The sequence below is a fragment of the Tachysurus fulvidraco genome, chromosome 1 (genome assembly GCF_022655615.1).
Source record: "Tachysurus fulvidraco isolate hzauxx_2018 chromosome 1, HZAU_PFXX_2.0, whole genome shotgun sequence".
Classification (NCBI taxonomy): Eukaryota; Metazoa; Chordata; class Actinopteri; order Siluriformes; family Bagridae; genus Tachysurus; species Tachysurus fulvidraco.
Genome location: NC_062518.1, coordinates 25,929,510 through 25,951,060, shown reverse-complemented (window position 1 = coordinate 25,951,060; position 21,551 = coordinate 25,929,510). Strand labels below are relative to the sequence as shown.

The 21,551-nt window shown below is 34.4% G+C and overlaps 2 protein-coding genes across 6 annotated transcripts in view; both read left to right on the top strand.

Moving 5' to 3' along the window:
- Positions 1-8,599, top strand: part of amph (amphiphysin) — a 29,891-nt gene extending 21,292 nt beyond the window's left edge. For 2 of the 4 annotated variants that reach the window (XM_027169055.2, XM_047800103.1), the window contains 10 exons: positions 193-237; positions 906-1,094; positions 1,516-1,569; positions 3,368-3,418; positions 3,505-3,555; positions 3,922-3,963; positions 5,945-6,241; positions 6,596-6,772; positions 6,859-6,960; positions 8,466-8,599. In XM_027169055.2, the coding sequence (XP_027024856.1) occupies positions 193-237; positions 906-1,094; positions 1,516-1,569; positions 3,368-3,418; positions 3,505-3,555; positions 3,922-3,963; positions 5,945-6,241; positions 6,596-6,772; positions 6,859-6,960; positions 8,466-8,570 (1,113 nt within the window). In that variant the 3' untranslated portion in view covers positions 8,571-8,599. The remainder of the gene's footprint in view (positions 1-192; positions 238-905; positions 1,095-1,515; positions 1,570-3,367; positions 3,419-3,504; positions 3,556-3,921; positions 3,964-5,944; positions 6,242-6,595; positions 6,773-6,858; positions 6,961-8,465) is intronic. The other 2 variants (XM_047800110.1, XM_027169057.2) reach the window with 1 other exon arrangement.
- A 2,759-nt stretch (positions 8,600-11,358) lies between these two features.
- LOC113657570 (immunoglobulin lambda-1 light chain-like) lies at positions 11,359-19,927 on the top strand. Of its 2 annotated transcripts, none has more exons than XM_047817590.1 (6): positions 11,359-11,500; positions 11,595-11,893; positions 17,231-17,276; positions 18,808-19,116; positions 19,282-19,386; positions 19,573-19,927. In XM_047817590.1, the coding sequence occupies exons 1-6, from the start codon at positions 11,458-11,460 to the stop codon at positions 19,722-19,724; spliced, it is 954 nt and encodes a 317-aa protein (XP_047673546.1). In that variant the 5' UTR covers positions 11,359-11,457; the 3' UTR covers positions 19,725-19,927. The 2 variants fall into 2 exon arrangements, with proteins under 2 accessions (XP_047673546.1, XP_047673526.1); XM_047817570.1 differs by lacking the exons at positions 11,359-11,500; positions 11,595-11,893 and adding exons at positions 13,325-13,467; positions 13,562-13,866.
- Positions 19,928-21,551: the final 1,624 nt, after the last annotated feature.

Sequence of the window (21,551 nt, the reverse complement as noted above, 5' to 3'; positions counted from 1 at the left end):
TGCAGTGTCTATTATTGTATTATTATTGTATGATCCTTTATCATCTCCCTCACTAGTGGGTTCAGATTCCTTAAAATATATAGTTTATATAATGTTTTAGACGTGTCTCACCCTGAAAACTAACTTTGAAATTTTATGTTATAGACACGTGTGATTTCCTCTCACATTTCCTCTCACATTTCCTCTCACAAGGTGGATTCCTCAGTTCCAACTTTTGCAGCTGACTTTGATCAAATGGTGAGTCATTCGTTCTCTTCAGTACAATAGATTATTCTCTCAGTTCAACTTGTGAAATTTTAAATGTGTTAATTAAACAATTAAATAATAGTGTTAAATAGTGTATTTTGTGAAATGAAAGTTTTATAATTCGCATTAATTAATTTGCTTTTAAGTATTTAAGTATTTCAAAATGTATCTTTTTTAAAATAGGTGTTAATAAATAATAATAATAATGATAGGATAATTTTCAATTCGAGTGTTGTTTAGTAAGCAACATGATCTTTGTTTTTATTGTTTATCTGGTTATAAATTATGAAATTCTTCTATTCTGAGCTCCGACCAGTTAATCTTTTTCTAACAGTGTATGCATCTGTGTGATTTTATGCCATTATACTGTATTTGAACCCAGATGGCTCTTTTTCAGTTTTAAATGTGTTCAAAGATCCATTGGGTTAATTCAACTCTGTAATAACTTTTTAAAAATGTTCATGTTCCATGGACTTTAACTGGTCATGGTACTATTAGATATTATTTTTATACATAACTATATTCTTGTGTATAGACATCATGGGTTGACTATTATTTTATGCTTTTATTGACTATTATTTGAAGCTGCCCACTTGTGAAGTACTTGTGTACTATGAGAATTAGCGATTTTCATACTACATTTGTGTATATATCTAAAGTCTGAGGCCCCAGAAGGGGCAGAAACTGGTACAGAGGCAGCCCAAGAGGAAGTGGAAGAAGGGGAAGGGGAGGTGTCCCCAACCCAGGCCCCAGAGTCTGAGGGCAGTGTAACGACTCCTCCTGCAGAAACTACTGCTGAACCACCAGAGACCACTGCTGCTAGTAGCCCTCCTGCTGAGACTGCTTCTGTGAGTGATACTGGGCTACTGATGCCCAAATGTTATTAAAACTGTAGGAGTCATTTGTAATAATTGTAAAATTTTAATCATCTACTTCACCATCACCATCATCATCATCATCATCATCATCAATATCATCATCATCTTCATCATCATCATCGTCAGCTACAGAAATCTCTATTTTTGCCAGTGGCTTCATTGTACGTTTATTATTCATTTATTTATTTGTTTATTTTTCACTGGCTGCGTCATTCATCATTCTTTAACAGTACCATCACCTTTATGTTTATCAATTTGCTTGATTAAGTTTGTACTATTTTTTTCTGCAAAAATATTTTTTCCCCATGCTCCCATTATGCCAATTTTGTTTGATAATGAACAAAGAGGTTTAGTTAATGGTATTTTTCTCTGTATTGTTCTGCTCTTTAAGAGCATAGTGGAGTCTCCTGAAGGTGCTGAAACTATGGCAGCAGAGCAGACTGAGGTATGTACCGTTTTTTTCAGCCTCACACTGCCTGCGATGCATACACCATCTACTGTAGCTCAGCACATTATTATGCTTTATGAGCAACCGTAAGAGTTTTGTGAGCTTTAATTATTGAATGTTTTTAATTTTACACTCATTCTCTCCTTTATCATGATTGTGTGACAATGGCCAAATTGTGTTTAAAAATAAGTTTACCATCCTCACTCTATCAAAATTGCACTATTAGTGGTGGCCTGAGAAAACCCTTCACATAAAGAAATTATGTACTGTAGTACATTTACACTCTATGGCCAGAAGTTTGTGGACACCTGACTATCACACCCATATGTGATTATGAACATTCCACCTCAGATTTAGTCCCCTCTTTTCTGTTCTTATTTAGCCACAAGACTATTAGTAGGTCCAGCACTGAAATTGGGCATTAAGGTTTGGGGCATTTCAGTGCATTCCAAAAGTGTTCAGTGGGCTTGAGGTCAGGGATTTGTTCAGGTCACAAACTTTTTGCCTTATAGTTTAGTCTCAAAAACTAAATACTTTCCTGGGCAGAAATATGCTTCTGTCTGATTGTATTTACCATCTGATTTCCTAAAGTGGCTTTTACTTTGTGAGTTTTGGGAGACTCAACAATAAAATATTTCCATATTATTTTTGTTAAATATATATTTGTGCTTTCTTAAACATCTGATGAGGTTTTCCAAGACTGCCACATGTTTGATTTTATTAATCAACAATTTTTTTTGGTTTTATTGACTGCTGATTATGTTTATTCAGTTTGTATTATAATAAAGAAAGTCTAGTTCTTAAACTAGAAATATTAAAATACTGTTTTATAATTAATGTTAATATAAATCACTAGCCATCTTAACCAGTGTTGCAATGTAACGGGGTACAAATACTACTGTACTTAAGTAGAAATTTCACGTATCTGTACTTTACTTCGCTATTTAAATTTATGTCAACTTTCACTTTTACTCCACTACATTTCCTAGATAAAATGTATACTTTTACTTCGTTATATTTCCACTAAGCATCTATGTTACTCGTTACTACAAAATAAAATGAGAAGAAATGTGTGCGACTGCAATAAGGGAGGTTTGGCGAATCACTTCTCCTAGATTGCATTACGCAGCTCCGCACGCTCTATTTCAGCGTTATGTTGCCAAAAGGAGGCGGAAGCACAACTGAAACCGCCATGGAAGCACCTGCTGGACCTCCCGTTATCGTAGACCAGGGGTGGCCAACCAGTCAGAGACCAAGAGCCACATTTTTTACTGTGTTACCACAAAGAGCCACATCATACACATGGGCACACATGATCGCCTTTTTTCCCTGCCATTTTGAGAGCAAACTTGACACGAATTGTTTACTCGAATGATTTTGCTCCTACTGGGAAACTTTGAGGTATTTTCATTCCATTCACATGTGCGTTTGACGAAAATACCGTATTGAACTCAAGCACAATAAAAAGACACAAATACAAACTTCGATATGAATGTAAGAGCCGCATGCGGCTCAGGAGCCGCGGGTTGGCCGCCCCTGTCATAGACGCCCACCCCGATGATAGTGGTGATCAGGGTGCAAGAAGATAACGTTATACACCCGTGGCCGTATTTGCAAGTAATAAATTTGCATAATAATTCATAAACACAAGAAAAATGATTCTCTTGTCTTGTGTTTATGAATTATTATTCCTTATTTTGTATTATACATACATGTATTGACCATAGTTATCTGACTGAAGGCATATTTGAGTCTAGGACTTGAGTAACCAGGGTGCAAAATATTTTATATTTAGACCACCCCAGCTGATGACACTGAGAAAGAGCAACTCATCCCAGAGGCTCTGGTAAATATGGCTTTTGTCATGAAAAGCATTAGATAACTGTATTACAAATTTCAGCATTAATTACAGCACATTTTTGCCATATGTAGGAATCTGCTCCAGTAGCAGAACCAGCAGAGGAGCCACCTACAGAGGCTCTGGTAACTCCCATCCAATTCTTCCCATATAAACACTTTTTACACAAATTTAGAAGCCCACAGACTTTTATTCAGGCTTTTACTTTATACTATGTACTGTAGATAAAAACAGAGCAAATGATTCCAAAAATGTTTTTTTTTTAATTAGTTATGAATATATCCTTGTGTTTTCTGTTCTGTTTATCTTTTATTTCATAGTAAGTACAAGTAGTACTAGTTAGATTTCTGTTTTTGTTGTTTGCTTTAAAAACAGACCATGGAAGCTACAGTATGTCTATGTTTTGAGGCATGCCATTGTTTAGGAGGCATTTTCCATTTTTCATAGTTGTGCGTGTGATGAATAATTATTCATGTTTCTTTTGTGTGTAGGCCCCTGCAGAAGATAAAGAGTCTCCTATTGAAGAGACTCCGGTAACTATTTAATAAACATTCTCAATTGCTATAGTTTTTAAATCAGACCCTTAAGTGGTGTACTGGCCGAATAAATTAGCTGAATTTAGCACAATTTTCCAGCTATGGTGTCTGCTTTTTATACTGTCTTATTCTCACACACATTTAGTATTTTCTATTTCTTAACTAAATCACATCATTTTCTAATCCCCTCACTGCGTATATGATAATGAGGAGGCCTGGCCAAATCTATCCAGGTTTCATCGTGACATCAAGGTTAATGCAGACTATAGCAATGGACATTGCAAGTGTTGTCCACATGGTCTGTGTTCTACCATAGATTACAACAGTAAAACACAAATATTTAAAGATAAGGCCTCACAAATATTTAGGGAAATTCCTCCAGTTCAATTAAAAATGTCATGACATGTTAAGGTTTCATCAAAAATACCATAACAATATCAGACATCATAGAGATACAGGCTGATGTGCTGATTCAGTTCCAGTGTGGGCCAATGGAACCTTGCTCAAAATTGGTGTGAATGTGTTTTAATGTGCTTATTAATTTTTCTACAACAGAAAATCTTAAACAGAAAATATAAATTATAATAAATTTTATTCTGCTAGTCCATGGTAGAACATTGACTAAACCAGAAAAATGTATGATTTCCAGACCTTTATAAAACACCCATAGCTTCAGAGGAGACAGTATATCAGTACATACTGTATTAATTTGCTTGAAACAAGTACTAAAAACAGTTTCCACCCACTTAATGGGTGTCATTAAGCTTTACCATTTGTATAAAATACAAAATACAAAATACAAAATTTGGCTAATTAATATTTATTTACAATTTATTTATTTTGACTGTTGTTGTTTTTATGTAAATAATATATTGATGGATGGAGACTGTATAACACCCATTTAAACTGGAGTGTATGTTTCATACTCTTGGTTATGACATTGTTCAATGTATCAGCTCAGAAAAAAATATTTTAAAGTTTACTTTAAAACACTTCACTTTTCTGAGCCACAAGATCTGTTCCTTGGATTGATTTTTATTTATTTATTTTTGTTCTTTAACATTATTTGTTATATTTTTACCCAATTATTTGAACCATGATACCACAAAGCCAGTTGAAATCATACTGGACCAAACCTACTGAACCTAGCATAGCGTTTCGTGTCATTATTGACATTAATTATAACTTTTTATTGGTAACAATTAGAGTTTTTTTTCTAATTAAGGCTCTTTGTGGTTTCGATGGTGATGCCATTCCATTTCATTGTAATGATGTTACCATTCAAATATTCTGAATGTGTGATGTTATGTGGTATTATTTAGCTTTTCAGCACCAGAGAATGAGCAGGTTAGAGAGGTAAAAATGGCATAAAGTAAAATATTTTAACAAATATAAACTGAAATGTCTCAATTTATTATTTTTTTTCTTTTTTGGAATTTTGTTTGGTCGTTGATCAGTTATTTGTTTTTTCTTTCACATAACTGAGTCAAATGTTTGAACTCTACTGTATATACAACATAGTATACTGTATATACTGTATGAAAGAGTTCTGAACAGAGACATTATTGTGGTATTATACATAGAGGAAATATTTAAATAAGGAAGTGATCACATCTAAATCTTGCAAGTGGTAGCTTACTGTAGCATTCAGGTTACTTAGTTTGGGTTTCATCTCAGCTTTTGGTCTCTTTCCCCTGTGTGTTAAGTAAAACCCCCAAGAACCTTTTCTCCCCAAAACCCTTCATCCTACCCAGTGAACCTTTTACAACTCAAATGGCATGATCCAGTTTGTTTATCCCTAAACTTACAATCATCCCCTCCTCACTGAGGACAGTTTTAACCACTGCAGTTAAACTGGTCCCAGTTTCGTTCATTGTGATAAATACCTTCCCATGTGCTGCTCAGCACTGATCCATCCAAATGAGTGGCTGTAGTGAGTGTCTCATGCCTGACTCTCACAACTGGATGCGTCTTTTAGACCATAGAGACCAAACCAGAAGACGAAACTGGTTCAGTAGACACCAAACCAGAAGATGATACTGCTACCGTAGAGGTCGAACCAGAAGAAGATTCTGGTACCGTAGAGATCGAACCAGAAGGGGAAACTGGTACCATAGCGGTCAAACCAGAAGGAGAAACTGGTACCGTAGAGGTCGAACCAGAAGGAGAAACTGGTACCGTAGAGGTCGAACCAGAAGGAGAAACTGGTACAGTAGAGGTCATACCAGGGGATGAAACCAGTAATGAAGGGGCTACAAAGAATTTTGAAGAGGAGGTAGATATGATGCTATACTTTGGTACTTGACTCTAATTAGAACCAGGATGCCTATGATTTGGATTTAGCTTAAAGGCTGTTTGATGAATGAGATGTTTATTTTTCATTTTGTGTTTATTTTTTTATATATATATTTTTTTAATTCTAGTAACTTTTGTAAGCTGAAACTGAAATCTGTTTTTGTGCTTTTTTTTCTAATGAATGAAGAAACCATGGTTTCCTTGTGTTTAGAATGTTGTCTGAATTGGTTAGTTAAAAAAAAAAAAAACCTTAAAATGTTCAATGTAAAGTATACGTTCATGGCATTTTGGAAAAAAGGATGTGATATTTCACCCGTATCTTGCCTCATTTCAGGACAAGATGCCTATTCCCTCTGTCGTCATTGAGCCTGCTTCCAGCAATGAGGGCGATGATGACCGGGATGGTGACATTGTATCTCCAGTAGCAACCAGTGGAGATGGAGTGACACCAGACAGCCAGACAGCCAAAGATATTTCCTCCTCTGGCATGCCTCCAGGCTTCCTGTATAAGGTCAATAACCAGCATCAATAGACATCTAATTGTACCAGAAAACATATGTATACCCCCCCCAAAAAAACATATTTCCTTTGTTTTAGGTTGAAACAATGCATGACTTTGAAGCTGCAAACTCAGATGAGCTTGATCTGAAGAGGGGAGATATTGTTCTTGTTGTTCCTACAGAGCTGGTGGAAGATCAGGTTTGTGTTTGCTTTCAGAATGTATGATTGCGTAAAAGCAATTATTGCTGACAGTCTAAGCAGAATTTTAGTTTCTTGCCTTTAGTGTGTTGTGATATTTGACCTGCATGTGAAAATGATCTAACTGCACAAATGTTTCAGTCACTACTGTTATTTTCATTAGTGATCTTACTTCCTGTAAGAAGGTGGGTGAGAATTTATCACAGAAATTCATCCAGGAACTGTGTAGATTTTATTTTTTGTTCCTTTAAACGTTCAAGAACCTCAGGACAAATGCACCATACTGTACAGTATGTGTTAACTTGCATACGGTTTTAAACGCTGTGTAGTTAGAACAGTGTCGTTATTTATAAAATAGAATTGTCCAGCTTATACAAAAGATGATTTAAAATCATTGTGCTGGATAATTTCTTGACATTGTTTGACAGATTTTATTAATATACAACCTGAATTTTTTTAAAATGTCCTGACCTAAAATATACTCATGCCTTTCTCAGAGTGAGTGGTTTTGCATGACCTGTGTTTCCATAGAAATACCTGATAAATTATTATACATGTAAATGGTAAAACCATTTTGCTTTCAGATGTGTACTGCTAAATCAGACTTGAAAACTCTTCAGTCTGTTTTTTTATTTTAAAACATAGTGAAAAATTTGTTTATATGCTGGCAGTAGCTATTTTTGGACTTGGACTCATCTGTCTAAAGGCTCTTTTCTAATTTTAAGGGTAACTGATCAAGTTGAAACCTATGAATGCAACGTTAAGGACGTTCATTATGTGCATAAGTAATTAGTCATCTCTGGCCTAAACTATCACACCCTTAACTCTCACACTTCTTTTAGGAACAGCCGTATGCCTAATTGTTCTTTCTCTTATCTGATCGTTTGTCATCCAATCATGTGGCAGGTGTGCAATGTGTAAAATCATACAGATTACAAGTCAAGAGCTTCTGTTATTGTTCCAATTAAACATGGGGTTGGTTTAAGGACAACACAGTGTAGACTGTAGCCACAGCCCTGTCTTTGGCTAACTGATATGGTCTTTTGCTACCTCATTCACATCAAGCTTTGATGAGTCATGGATTCTGAAATGCTTTTCTACCATTGTGTTGATGTGGGTCCTTCCACAGAACTGCACAAAAGCCTAGAATCTGCTGTGTGTAAAAATCCCAGAGGATCATCAGTTCCTGAATCAGTTAAACCAGCCTGTTTGCTAGCATCAACAATTCCCTATCATCTCCCCTCATGTTTGATGTGAACATAAACTGAAGCTCTTGACCTTTTTCTGTATGATTTTATGCACTGCTCTGCTGCCACATGACGGTCCAATAAAATAATTGCGTGAAAGATCCGTGTGTACTACTGTTTTTATTACAGCTGCCATTGAATCACATTATGTCAGTTATTAAATTGTTAGAAAAACCTTTACCTCATCCACCATCGTAAATATGTAAATGTGTAATTTGCTAAATCGAATGAGCTTATACTGACTAAGCGTCTCTGCAGGATGCTGGCTGGCTCACTGGCATCAGGGAGAGTGACTGGCTACATCAGGGAGCCTCTGCTCAGAAAGGCTTATTTCCAGAGAATTTCATACAGCGATTGGGCTAAAGCGTCAGAGCATACTGGGACACGACATATAAAAGCCAAGAGCTACAGACAGCCCTAACACTACAGAGCAGTCTGGAGCCCTGACGTACAGCTGTCGATCAGAGCGAACAAAGCAAATCGTATCTAAGGGGAAAAATACACAATCAACAAAACGAGAGGAAACAAAAGCTCTACTTGGAGTTTAAAGAAAATATCAGAGCATGATGCGATAGTATGGTCTACCTTACTCTTGAACTGAGAGCTTTCTGTTTATGTTTGTTTACTTGTAAGCAGCAACGAATTGATGTGTGCTTTTTTTTTTGGAATTGTGGTGACCTCCACATGTAATCCCTATCTGTTTAAAAGGTACATTATGCTCTAAAAACAAAACACACAAAAAAATTTTTTCTCTGCAAGTGTATTGTATTGAATTGAGCAAATTTTATCCAAATTTGTAGTGATATGACCTATTTAACCGTTCTAAGTGTTACGCAAGACTTCAATGTTTCCTTTAAGACATTTCCGACCTAAATGTTACCTTGCATCCTTGTTAGTGTTCTCTGTAGTTTTAATGGCTGGACGTTTACAGCTCTGGTGATTATATCTGGAGAATCCGATATTGACATTCTGTGATTTTAGTATTATTAGTCTCTACCTGGGTGAAGACAGAATTCCAGCTAGACCCTTGTAATACTATGGGCACAATATGTTTATTAAATACTTGCCAAAATTATACTAATAATAAAAATCCTAATGATGTGAACTTATTCAAATAGAAACAAAGGATATCTTTAGAGTTACAAACTTGTTTTGAGAACATCATCTTTTTCGGCAAAATGCAGCTTTGAAAAATACACAACACAGAAGCTAATAAAAGTTTCCTTATATCCACAATTACATAAACAACAATAATTATGTGGATATGTGTGTGTGGAAAAAAAGTGTTGAAAAAAAGTTTTATGTTTGGAGAAATTCTATTTATTTAACTTTATATTTTTTAAAGTAAAGCTCATCTGGAGAGTTTTGGGCTGGGATAATCTGCAAAAATATGCAATATGTGTTGTTTGGTTTAAAAGTTAATCATTGTCTTGATTGTTTAGCGGTAAAGGTCACTCCTGTGTTTGTTAGCCTTCACTGTAGAGACTTTTTGTGATGTACATATATGTTCATTTATCTTTAAAGTGAATAAAGAATACTCCATATGGGTTTGTGCTTCTTCTTCTTCTTCTTCTTCTTCTTCTTCTTCTTCTTCTTCTTCTTCTTCTTCTTCTTCTTCTTCTTCTTCTTCTTCTTCTTCTTCTTCTTCTTCTTCTTCTTCTTCCTCTTCGTCTTCGTCTTCTTCTTCACTAGGAAAGCAAATGTATTTTAACTAAATCAGCCACTGATTTTGAAACGGCTTAAATAAATCAAATATCTGTTATTTACAGTGTGGAAATGAATGCACACAGTGGACAACTACGTTTTTGTCCACTAGAGGGCGGTACTGCCGTTATGTTGGCGTGGTGTTGATGTTGCATAGACTTATTATAATATCAATAATATATTATAATATATCAATTAGAAATATTCAGGTTTAAAATAACCGTATAAAAAATTAAAAAAAAATTAAAAATGTATTCATTGCAATTATATGTGATATAATAAACCCAAAAATTAAATAGACAATGGATTAAAAGTGCATTTTTATATAAATTACTTTACCTTCATATAAAATTCGTTTATTTTATTCTGATTTATTGATTATTAACACAATTATTAAATATTACTTCTATTTTGATATGTGTCTCAAATCGCAAAATCCAGATCGTTTGTTCTAAGAATCCAGAACTCAAAAACTGACATCCATAATTTCAACACACACACACACACACACACACACACACACACACACACACACACACACACACACACACACACACACACACACACGCACACGCACACGCACACAAAATCAAGCAACAAATGCTCATTTACTGAGACTTCTTATTTTCTCTGCAAATTTCTATTCTATTTTCAGTGCACTAATATTATTAATTACTAATTAGTTTACGTAGTAAGACTCTTTTTTATTAAGACTGTAGCAAACCCCCTATCATTACTGCTGAAACTCCCAAATCCTACAGAAGATTCCATCAGAGTAAAGATGGAAATAAAAGTCAAAGCATATTTTCTCCCATTTCATTTTCAATAAGTACACCTACTGACAATGAAGTACAAATTATTATTATCATTATTATTATTATTATTATTATTATTATTATTATTATTATTATTATTATTATTATTATTATTATTATAATAACATTATTAATAAACTATATTACTTGTTTTAATATTTTTAATATAGATATTATATTTTATATATTTTCTAGTTATGAAATTACTACTGCTACTACTGCTAATAATAACATTAATATATTGCTACATAATAAATAATAATTTGTGTCCAGTATTTATAAATAAGATAAAATAATTAGCAAATGTGGTTTAAAGTCAGTGCTGAATGTTTTTGGGTCACGTACTGTAGAAATCAGGTCACCGTCAGTAGTAAATACACTCATTCACTGGAAAGTTTAATTCCCAGTAATAGTAGTAGTAGTAGTATTTTAATTAATTAATTAATTAATTTCCTTTACTTCATTCCTCTAACCCTCTATAATAAACATTAAAATGTTCTCTTGTTGTGAGCACATGAGTGATCAGTATCAAAATGTGGTCACAGCTGTTACAGTAAACATTACAACTGAGTGCAAATAAAAACCAAACAAGTGAACGTTTAATTATGTTGTTAATAATGTTTGCAGCAGTCTTAATGCCCACCCACTACATCATAATGGGGGCTGCGCCTTGTAGCCTTACATTAATATACTCTCACTAACACTGAGGTCTGTTACCCAAATCTGACGACATGTCCAACATGACAACTGTATGCTTTCTGCTGGCTCTAATCGGTGAGGTCGCACCCATTTAATACACAGCAACAATACATGTAGGATTTGTTTTGTCTATGACCTTGATTATATTAATGATTGTTTGTCTGTTTAGGTTGCGTTAGTGGTCAGTTTACACCACAGAAGCAGGTTGATACCATTCGCAGAGGCAGGAATAAGCGCATCAGCTGCACAGTGGACCCTTCAGTGGATCTCTCCAACACTCCTATTCACTGGTACAGACAGAAACATGGAGAGGCCTTGCAGCGCATTTTGTACTTCGCAGCTGGTGCTTCTAAAGCCACTGAATCGGGCAGATTTACTGGTGGTAGAACGGACACCACTTTCTCTGTGACCATCGCAGGTGTTAACGACGGCGACGCGGCCACTTACTATTGCGCGCTGTGGCGCGGAGACACAGTTACAGAATCTCCACTTAAAGCAGTGCAAATACTCTGTGCTTCCTTCCTCTACTAATGACATCATACACACTTCATTCACTAATAAAATAACACTCAGATGCCTCTCAAATGAAATTAATCATCTCATTTACAAATTAAATTATAACCAGACTAAAGAATTAGCCCATTTCCCTTTTTTACGTTTTTAACAGATTTATTTTTATTTTACTCTTATCGTTGTTTACTTATTTTTTTTAATGATTGAAACAATTTTCATATAAGAGATTTTTTCTCTGCAAATTTCTATTCTATTTTCAGTGCATTAATATTATTAATTACTAATTAGTTTAAGTAGTAAGGCTCTTTTTTTTATTAAGACTGTAGCAAACCCCCTATCATTACTGCTGAAACTCCCAAATCCTACAGAAGAAGATTCCATCAGAGTAAAGACGGAAATAAAAGTCAAAGCATATTTTTTCCCATTTCATTTTCAATAAGTACACCTACTGACAATGAAGTACAAATTATTATTATTATTATTATTATTATTATTATTATTATTATTATTATTATTATTATTATTATTATTATTATTATTATAAACCTATTAATAAATTATATTAATTATATTAATCTTTTTAATATATATAAAATATTTTATATATTTTCTATTCATGAAATTACTATATTGCTACATAATAAATAATAATTTGTGTCCAGTATTTATAAATAAGATACAATAATTAGCAAATGTGTTTTAAAGTCAGTGCGGAATATTTGGGTCACGTAGAAATCAGGTCACTGTCAGTAGAAAATACACTCATTCACTGGAAAGTTTAATTCCCAGTAGTATTTCTCTTTCCTGATATACAAAAAAGCATTACAGTATTATATACATTATTTATTATGATTATAATAATGTAATTATATTTACATATATATATATATATATATATATATATATATATATATATATTATGTATAATATGTATACTATATACATATATATATGTTTTTATATATTACTTACATTATATATAATGTAATTAGAATTATGTAATTAATAAATTATGTAAATATGTAAATTATTACGTAAATAAATGACATAATAATTATGCTAATAATTACATATATATGTACTTATAATTAATTAATTATATATATACACTCACACACAGTATATATGAATTTTAATACTTACATAATTAATTAATCAATCAATCAATCAATCAATCAATCAATTAATTCATTAATTTGTTTCTTTATTTCCTTTACTTCATTCCTCTAACCCTCTATAATAAACATTAAAACGTTCTGTTGTGAGCACATGAGTGATCAGTATCAAAATGTGGTCACAGCTGTTACAGTAAACATTACAACTGAGTGCAAATAAAAACCAAATAAGTGAACGTTTAATTATGATGTTAATAATGTTTGCAGCAGTCTTAATGCCCACCCACTACATCATAATGGGGGCTGCGCCTTGTAGCCTTACATTAATATACTCTCACTAACACTGAGGTCTGTTACCCAAATCTGACGACATGTCCAACATGACAACTGTATGCTTTCTGCTGGCTCTAATCGGTGAGGTCGCACACATTTAATACACAGCAACAATACATGTAGGATTTGTTTTGTCTATGACCTTGATTATATTAATGATTGTTTGTCTGTTTAGGTTGCGTTAGTGGTCAGTTTACACCACAGAAGCAGGTTGAGGTCATGGACAGAGGCAGGATTAAGCGCATCAGCTGCACAGTGGACACTTCAGTGGATCTCTCCAACACTCCTATTCACTGGTACAGACAGAAACATGGAGAGGCCTTGCAGCGCATTTTGTACTTCGCAGCTGGTGCTTCTAAAGCCACCAACTCTGAATCCGTCAGATTCACTAGTGGTAAAAAGGACAGAACCTTCTCTGTGACCATGGCAAGTGTTAACGACAACGACGCGGCCACTTACTATTGCGCGCTGTGGCGCGGAGACACAGTTACAGAATCTCCACTTAAAGCAGTGCAAATACTCTGTGCTTCCTTCCTCTACTAATGACATCATACACACTTCATTCACTAATAAAATAACACTCAGATGCCTCTCAAATGAAATTAATCATCTCATTTACAAATTAAATTATAACCAGACTAAAGAATTAGCCCATTTCCCTTTTTTACGTTTTTAACAGATTTATTTTTTATTTTACTCTTATCGTTGTTCACTAATTTTGAATGATTTTTAAAATTTCCATTTAAGAGATTTTTAACAAGCAGTTTTACATACTATTCATGTATTTAATTTATCCTGTTTATTCGATATATTTTTACACAACTCATTCCATGTGATTATTTTCTATGTCATTTATTGCAGTATGTATGTTGTATATCAATCATTGTATCGCTGTGATTTATTTATTTATTTATTTACAAATTATCGTTTTATTTTCATTATTATAATCAGTATCTGATTTTCACATATAATATTTTTAATCACATTTCTTGCAGAATCACGTGTGAAAAATATATGGTATGTGACTTCATTTTTTGTCAAACTTCAGTCCATTGCTTAATAAACTACATTAACATTAATCTATATTTAACTCAATCTACATTAATCTATATTTAACTCAATCATAATAAATATATACACACACGTATGTGTACATATATATGTATGTATGTATGTGTATATGTGTGTGTGGGTGTGTGGGTGTGTATACACACACACACATACGCACACACACACACGTATATATATATATATATATATATATATATATATATATATATATATATATATATATATATATATATATATATATATATATATATACGTGTGTGTGTGTATATGTACATATCTACATGACTAGACTAGGGCTCTTTGGAGTGTGCAGGACATTATTAAAGTCATTACTGGCCGGCCGCCACAATTTCCTTTGACGTAGCCTGTTGGGTTGGTTGCAGTACAGTGCAGGACAGGAAGAGACTGAGTAAGCAGGTTATTAGAGCCAGCTCTCTCCTGAGCTGCCCACTGTGGAGGATGTGTTCGAGAGGAGGATTTTAGCCAAGCTGACATCTATTATGAACAACACCTTTCACCCCCTGTATGGGACTATGGAAACCCTGTGTAGTTCTTTCAGCAGCAGACTGATGCACCCTCAGAGTAGGAAGGAGCGCTACCACAGGTCATTTAAATCAGTGGCTGAATACTTTCTTTTATTAATCCTTAGGTTTATATAATTACAGTACAGTACAGTTGATCTTGTCTTATATTACCCCCCTTCCCCGTCATTCAGTGAAGAAAAAAATTATTTGATCCCATGCTGATTTTGTATGTTTGCCCACAGACACAGAAACAATCAGTCAATAATTTGAGTGGTTTATGTAACAGTGAGAGACAGAATAACAAAAACATCCAGAAAAACATGTTTCAAAAAAGTTAAAAATTGATTTGCATTTTAAAGAGTGAAATACTGTACGTATTTGATCCCCTATCAATCAGCGAGATTTCTGGCTCCCAGGTGTCTTTTATACAAGTAATGAGCTGAGATAAGGAGCACTCTCTTAAATCTCAGCTCCTAATCTCAGTTCTTAATCTGTATAAAAGACAACTGTCCAAAGAAGGAATCAATCAATCAGATTCCAAACTCTGCACCATGACCAAGACCGAAGAGCTGTCAAAGGATGTCAGGGACAAGATTGTAGACCTACACAAGGCTGGAATGGGCTACGAGACCACCGCTGTTCAGCTTGGTGAGAAGGCAACAACAGACATCTGAATGATCCAGAGAACTAGTTGAAAGTGTTGTGGTCAGATGAGACCTTTGGCATCAACTCAACTTGCCATGTTTGGAGGAGGAGGAATGCTGACCTCAAGAACACCACGGAGGTGGAAACATTATGTTTTGGGGGAAACATTATGTTTTTCTACTAAGGGGACAGGACGACTTCGCTGCATCAAATGGATGATGGACAGGTCCATGTACCATCAAATCATGTATCTCAGACAGGTCAGTGAAAATACAGTAGGTTGTGGATGAGAATTCCAGCATGACAATGACCCAAAACACATGGCCAAGGCAACAAAGGAGTGGCTCAAGAAGAAGCACATTACAGACCTTAATCCCTTAGAAAATCTGAGGAGAGAGCTGAAGATTTGAGTTGCCATCTAACAAGGGTTTTGCCACTAAGTACTAATTTATGTTATGCGAAGGGGTCAAATACTTATTCCACTCATTTTTTGGAATGCATTTTTCTGAATGTTGGAAATGAGTTTTGTTCTTCTGTCTCTCACTGTTAAAATAAACCAAATGAAAAATATAGACTGATCGTTAATGTGAACATTAATCTATATTTAACTCAAATACAGGCAGCCAGTACATTACAGTCCGTTAGTCCGTGCATGTTTGATGTGCGAATATAAACTCAGTAACCAGTAATTCACAATGTTAATAAAGACAACAAGTATCATAAACTAGCAATTGACATGACCCATACTCAGAATTCGTTCTCTGCATTTGACCCATCCAAAGTGCACACACACAGCAGTGAACACACACACGGAGCAGTGGGCAGCCATTTATGCTGCGGCCCCCGGGGAGCAGTTGGGGGGGTTCGGTGCCTTGCTCAAGGGCACCTCAGTCGTGGCCGGCCCGAGACTCGAACCCACAACCTTAGGATTACGAGTTAGACTCTCTAACCATTAGGCCACAACTTGCCCATCACACAAATCACAACAGTAGGAGTTTAGTCATCTCAAATGGACACTCCTTTTGTCATTGACTCCTGACTCAGAAAAAAGAAAGTATATGAGGAAAATGTTGGCTAAACACAGTATGTGCTTTATTCAAACATAATACTCATAATATTCAAGAAGGTCCAGGATGTTTCTTTTGAGCCAGTGATATTAAAACAAACCAGCAGACATGATGATGGCCAACATACTGATGATAAAAGATATTTCCTACTGAATGGGAAACAATAAAATAAGGAATAAAAAATGAACAAACAGTGGGGGTGTTTAGGAGTCCGTCAGTGTAAGGTGCTTATAATCAACACAGATTTGACATATTAGATATCATTTCACAGCACGGTGCCATCAAATGGTTGAAGCAAGACAGATGTTCAGATGAAGATTTCGAGTTTGTTTACCGTCAGCCTTCTGACAAAACAACAAAACACAGATTAGAGCAAAGGAACTTAAAAGTCTTTTAGAAATTCAGATTTCTTTTGTTTTCGATTCTAGTTTGAAGAGAATATAATAGATTTGCACAATGGAACATGTTAAGCCACTCAAACATCTATGATTATAAGTTCAGCACCTGCTACTTTTTGTTATTGCATATCACATTGTGGATAATGACAAAGTCTTCAGCTCAGGCACCAGACTGTATGTTACAGGTAAGAACAAAATCTAAAGACTAAACGGTTTTGAGACAAGAGATGTTATTTGACTTGCAGCATTAGTTGATTTGAAAGGTTTTTCCTATTACTAAGCATGATTTCTTAGGAGATATTTATATTTGTCAAAGCTAAGGATGGTGGAACATTACAGAATATTCTGTTTAACATCCTTTCTAAGTACTGACCAAGATTTTAATCGTCTGTTTAAAAGTAAAACTAAAGATGTCTGATTTCGCTTTTTTAAATGCTCCTTGTCAAAAATCACAATTCTTGCCAGAAGTATGAATTTATAATGATAAAATAAGAAAAATATAAAAAAATGTAAGTTTATACTTAAATAAATTCTATTAAAAATATTGTTATAAAAATGTGCAGTTTAAAATTCACAGAAGAAAAAAAAAGGAAGCAAAACAATCAAATAATAAATAAATCACTCAGAGAAATAAAAAGTTAAAAACAAAATGTTAATATGTTAATCTCCAGCATCTGGTTTTATATTTACAATTTTCACTTCTGATCAGCTGTGACTTTCAGAAAGTCTTAATCAAAATCATTACTTGGAAAGGACTTGAGCAAATCAATTCAAAGCTGGTTCCTTTTATATAGCACACTTTATAAACAAGGACATTTACTGTAAGTTGCATTATATACAAAAAGTCTTAAAAACCAATAAATTATTTAGAACTACATGTTAAATTGAAATATAAAAATAAAATAATAAATACAAAAACATAGATTATATGCATAAAAAATAACAAAGATAAAATGATAGAACAACAATGCATTCTCGAGTGAAAAAAATAGTGTTCCTGGATTTACCGCTTGGTTAAAAGCTTAGCAAAGAGATACAGAAAAAAAAACTAATGACTAATGACAGCCAGAGAGTCCCGGTGCAGGTCTTCTAACTATCTTAAATCAAGTCACGATAATGCGGTTTATTTATACATTTACTTTCCTTCCTTTTTTAACTTTGCTAAAAAGTTTCTAAAGAAAAAATAGACAAAAACCCTATATCTGTTTAAACTCTCGTCTGAATCTGCACTAACTTGAGCAGCATCAGAATGGGAATTTAGTAGCTTTAAGCATGGCATGGTTGTCCGGTTGCCAGAAACTGCAGTCTAGAAATCTTCACAGAACTGCATGGAAAAAAAAAAGAATTCTATGCATGGAAATGTGTACATCAGAGGTACTGTATATAAGAAAATGCCCAGAACTAGCCCATCTTGCACCGACAATTGTTGCATGGTACAAGACTGAGTCAGTAATTTTGCCAGTTGTTTTGTTTAGTGCAGGGGACCATACAGGTGTATAAGCACTTTGCTTTAACAACTAACAGCATCATGTTCTCTTGTACTGTATGTAAATTCACCATGGTTCTGTACACCTATTGTATCTCTGTGTGAATGTGTGTAAATGTGTGTGAATGATTGTTACCAGGACAAGCTCCAGATCAACCATGAACACGTTATGATGTAGATGTTATTCTTGATTGTTCAGTAATTATATGCTCTGGTCTATAAAATAACAGATGGCAACATGAAGGCTCCCGAAGTGTCTGTGTACCCAATATCCAATCAACAACCAAATAGCAAGAGTGTGTTGATGTGCCATGCGAGAGACATGTTCCCAGACATGGTTACATTCACATGGAAAGCAGAAAACGAGAGAGGAGAAAACGTGGATCTGAAAGATGAGGAGATGCTGGAGCAGAGAGATGAAAAACAGGGGGTCAAAATAACCAGCATGCTCATCGTAGACACACAGAAAGCCAACATTTATACATTTACCTGCTCGGTTAAACACAGTGACAAAGACAAGAAATTATCCATTCCTAAAGGTAACAATAACACAAAGCTGCTTTGTTGGGTCTTCAGAATGTCATCTATTGTCAAGCTGGACCTCAACAATTTTAATAAAGAATGTTTCATTAAAAGCTTTCATTGCCATATTAGTCTGGTTTGTATGTATGACTTTGTATGTATGTCATGTTGCTACTCTTTAGATGTCCCTGTTGTGACATGTCCAACTCCAAAACAGAAAGCACAAGCAGAAAAAGAAGAACACAAAAAAGAAGACGATAAGGAGGAGAAGGAAAAACCTGGACAAGGTAAAAAATAAAGGTTCCAGCTTTCAAGGATAGGCTGCTTGTTCACTTTAAGCTAGCTGCTAGAGTTCATATACTCTACAGTGTATATAGAGGGAATGAAAATCCAGTGCTAAAATGATTGGAGAGTAATTTCAAATAGATTTAAGATAAATGTACTGAAACTTATTGTTTGTCTCTGACGTGCAGATGGATTTGAGCTCAGTCGCAGTCTGTATCTGTTCAGTGTGACGTATGTGATACTGCTGGTGAAGAACATACTGTACTTCTGTATCGTCTCTGTCTTACTGTACAAAAGAAACACTGAAAACAAGAAGATTCTCAGAAACATGGCTCAGTGATCTGTCAGACAACACGACACACCACACCAACCAAAGGTTGTCTTAGTTCTAAATATATGGCTTTTTTTTCTTCCAATTTCCTCATAACAGGTAATACTTTCAATATTAAGTGTTGAAACAAATAAATTTTTTATTCTCTTTGTATTTACTGATGTTTCCACTCCTACTGTATGCCTTACAACAATATTTAATAAATGACTAAAACATTATCTTCAGGATTTCTTCTTTCATGATCACTGTGTAGATTACATATCTGCACTGTGTTTGTATTACATACATACTGTAGTTAGTTACACAAATTCATTTTAAGCCTGTTTTCTTTTAATTGCATTTTTATTATAATTACTTTGATTAGAATGGAAACTGCTGTCGTAGGAAAGTGTGGTCATGGTGGGTTGTATTATTTTTTTCTTCCCCCAACACTATCTGAATGTGTTTACTGGAAATAAGACACATGCAGCAGCTTTACCACAATTTGCAGAGCTGATAAGCTATTAGCTGTACAGGATGTGTGGGTATTTGCACACATTTTCAAGTTCTTTCTTTCTTTATCTAAATGGTTTGAGTTTGGAAACGGTCTTTTGTATGGTTCTTTAAAGACATTTTAGTTTTATCGCACTTTATTTTCATATTTTTATTAGTCAAGTAATAAAGGAATGTTTAGGTTCGTTCTGTGTGGTGAAATTAGGGATTAAAACCTCACTACACACACGCTTAACTCTGAAAATGGCTCATTCTTAAGTTCAGAACTGATATTTGAAATTGTTCTTATTGTTTAATTTTAAACTCAGAGATATGTCATGTGAAAAGTTGAATGATTATTACAATTAAACCAGGAACTGTGCCTATGTAATCTGAGCGGAAACTTATAGCCGATGGTATCAATCGAGGACAACATTTTCTTTAGATAAGAGCTGTTTAATTCTGGACAGTGTGCTAGTGTACGTGATACAATATGGAAAGAGAACGCTGGGGAAGAAATGGGAACACACCCTGCATTACAGAGCATCATGAAAACACTCATGAAAACATCTATGTCTCTGCACTGACAGCTACTCATTTACATTTACAGCATTTGGCAGACACCGTTATCCAGAGTGACTTACATTTTTATCTTATTTTATACAACTGAGCAACTGAGGGTTAAGGGCCTTGCTCAGGGGGCCAGCAGTGACAGCTTGATGGACGTAGGAATCGAACTCACAACCATCCGATTGGTAGTTCAGCACCTTAACTTCTAGGCTACCACATAAGAGGGGCAAAAATGTACATAACAATTTATTTTTTAATTCATCCCACATTTTATACATACTTGTCTATAAAGACACAGTACCCTTTTGTATGCATTATTACAAACCTAACTTTTGAATTTCTCACAATTGTGATTATTGTTTAATCCTACATTTATTATAATAGTTTTGTCCACAACTGTTATTTAATGTAAATCTAATGCAGGTTACATCATTACACTTTTACACTGAATGTGCAAAAGGTGCAAAATCTCCTTAATTATTGCGAAATGATCATTTCACAGTGAGGTTGCACCTGGACTCTCATAGCGGTATTTACACAAAAACTTTCTTGTGGTTTAACAGTTTCATCATTTGATTGTACATCTAAATGAAAAGAAAATAACTTATTATACCAGAATACTTTAGTAACAAACAAAACCTCTTAAGGAAATCACATCCTTACATTAGGTTAGATCTTTATACTGAATTGCTATTTTTCCTTTTTCCTGATGTCATTCAATGAACTGAACTAAATCAACTAAGGTTATAAATACAATAATTATAATGTGTTTTCAATGTCTAACATTTAACTTGA

Excerpts from the sequence above, each read along its gene's own strand:
- LOC113657570 (XM_047817570.1), top strand. The coding sequence starts at position 13,425 with ATGTCCAACATGACAACTGTATGCTTTCTGCTGGCTCTAATCG. Across the intron at positions 13,867-17,230 it reads ATTGCGCGCTGTGGCGCGGA|GATAATGACAAAGTCTTCAG; the intron begins GACACAGTTACA and ends TATCACATTGTG. Across the intron at positions 19,117-19,281 it reads GAAATTATCCATTCCTAAAG|ATGTCCCTGTTGTGACATGT; the intron begins GTAACAATAACA and ends GCTACTCTTTAG.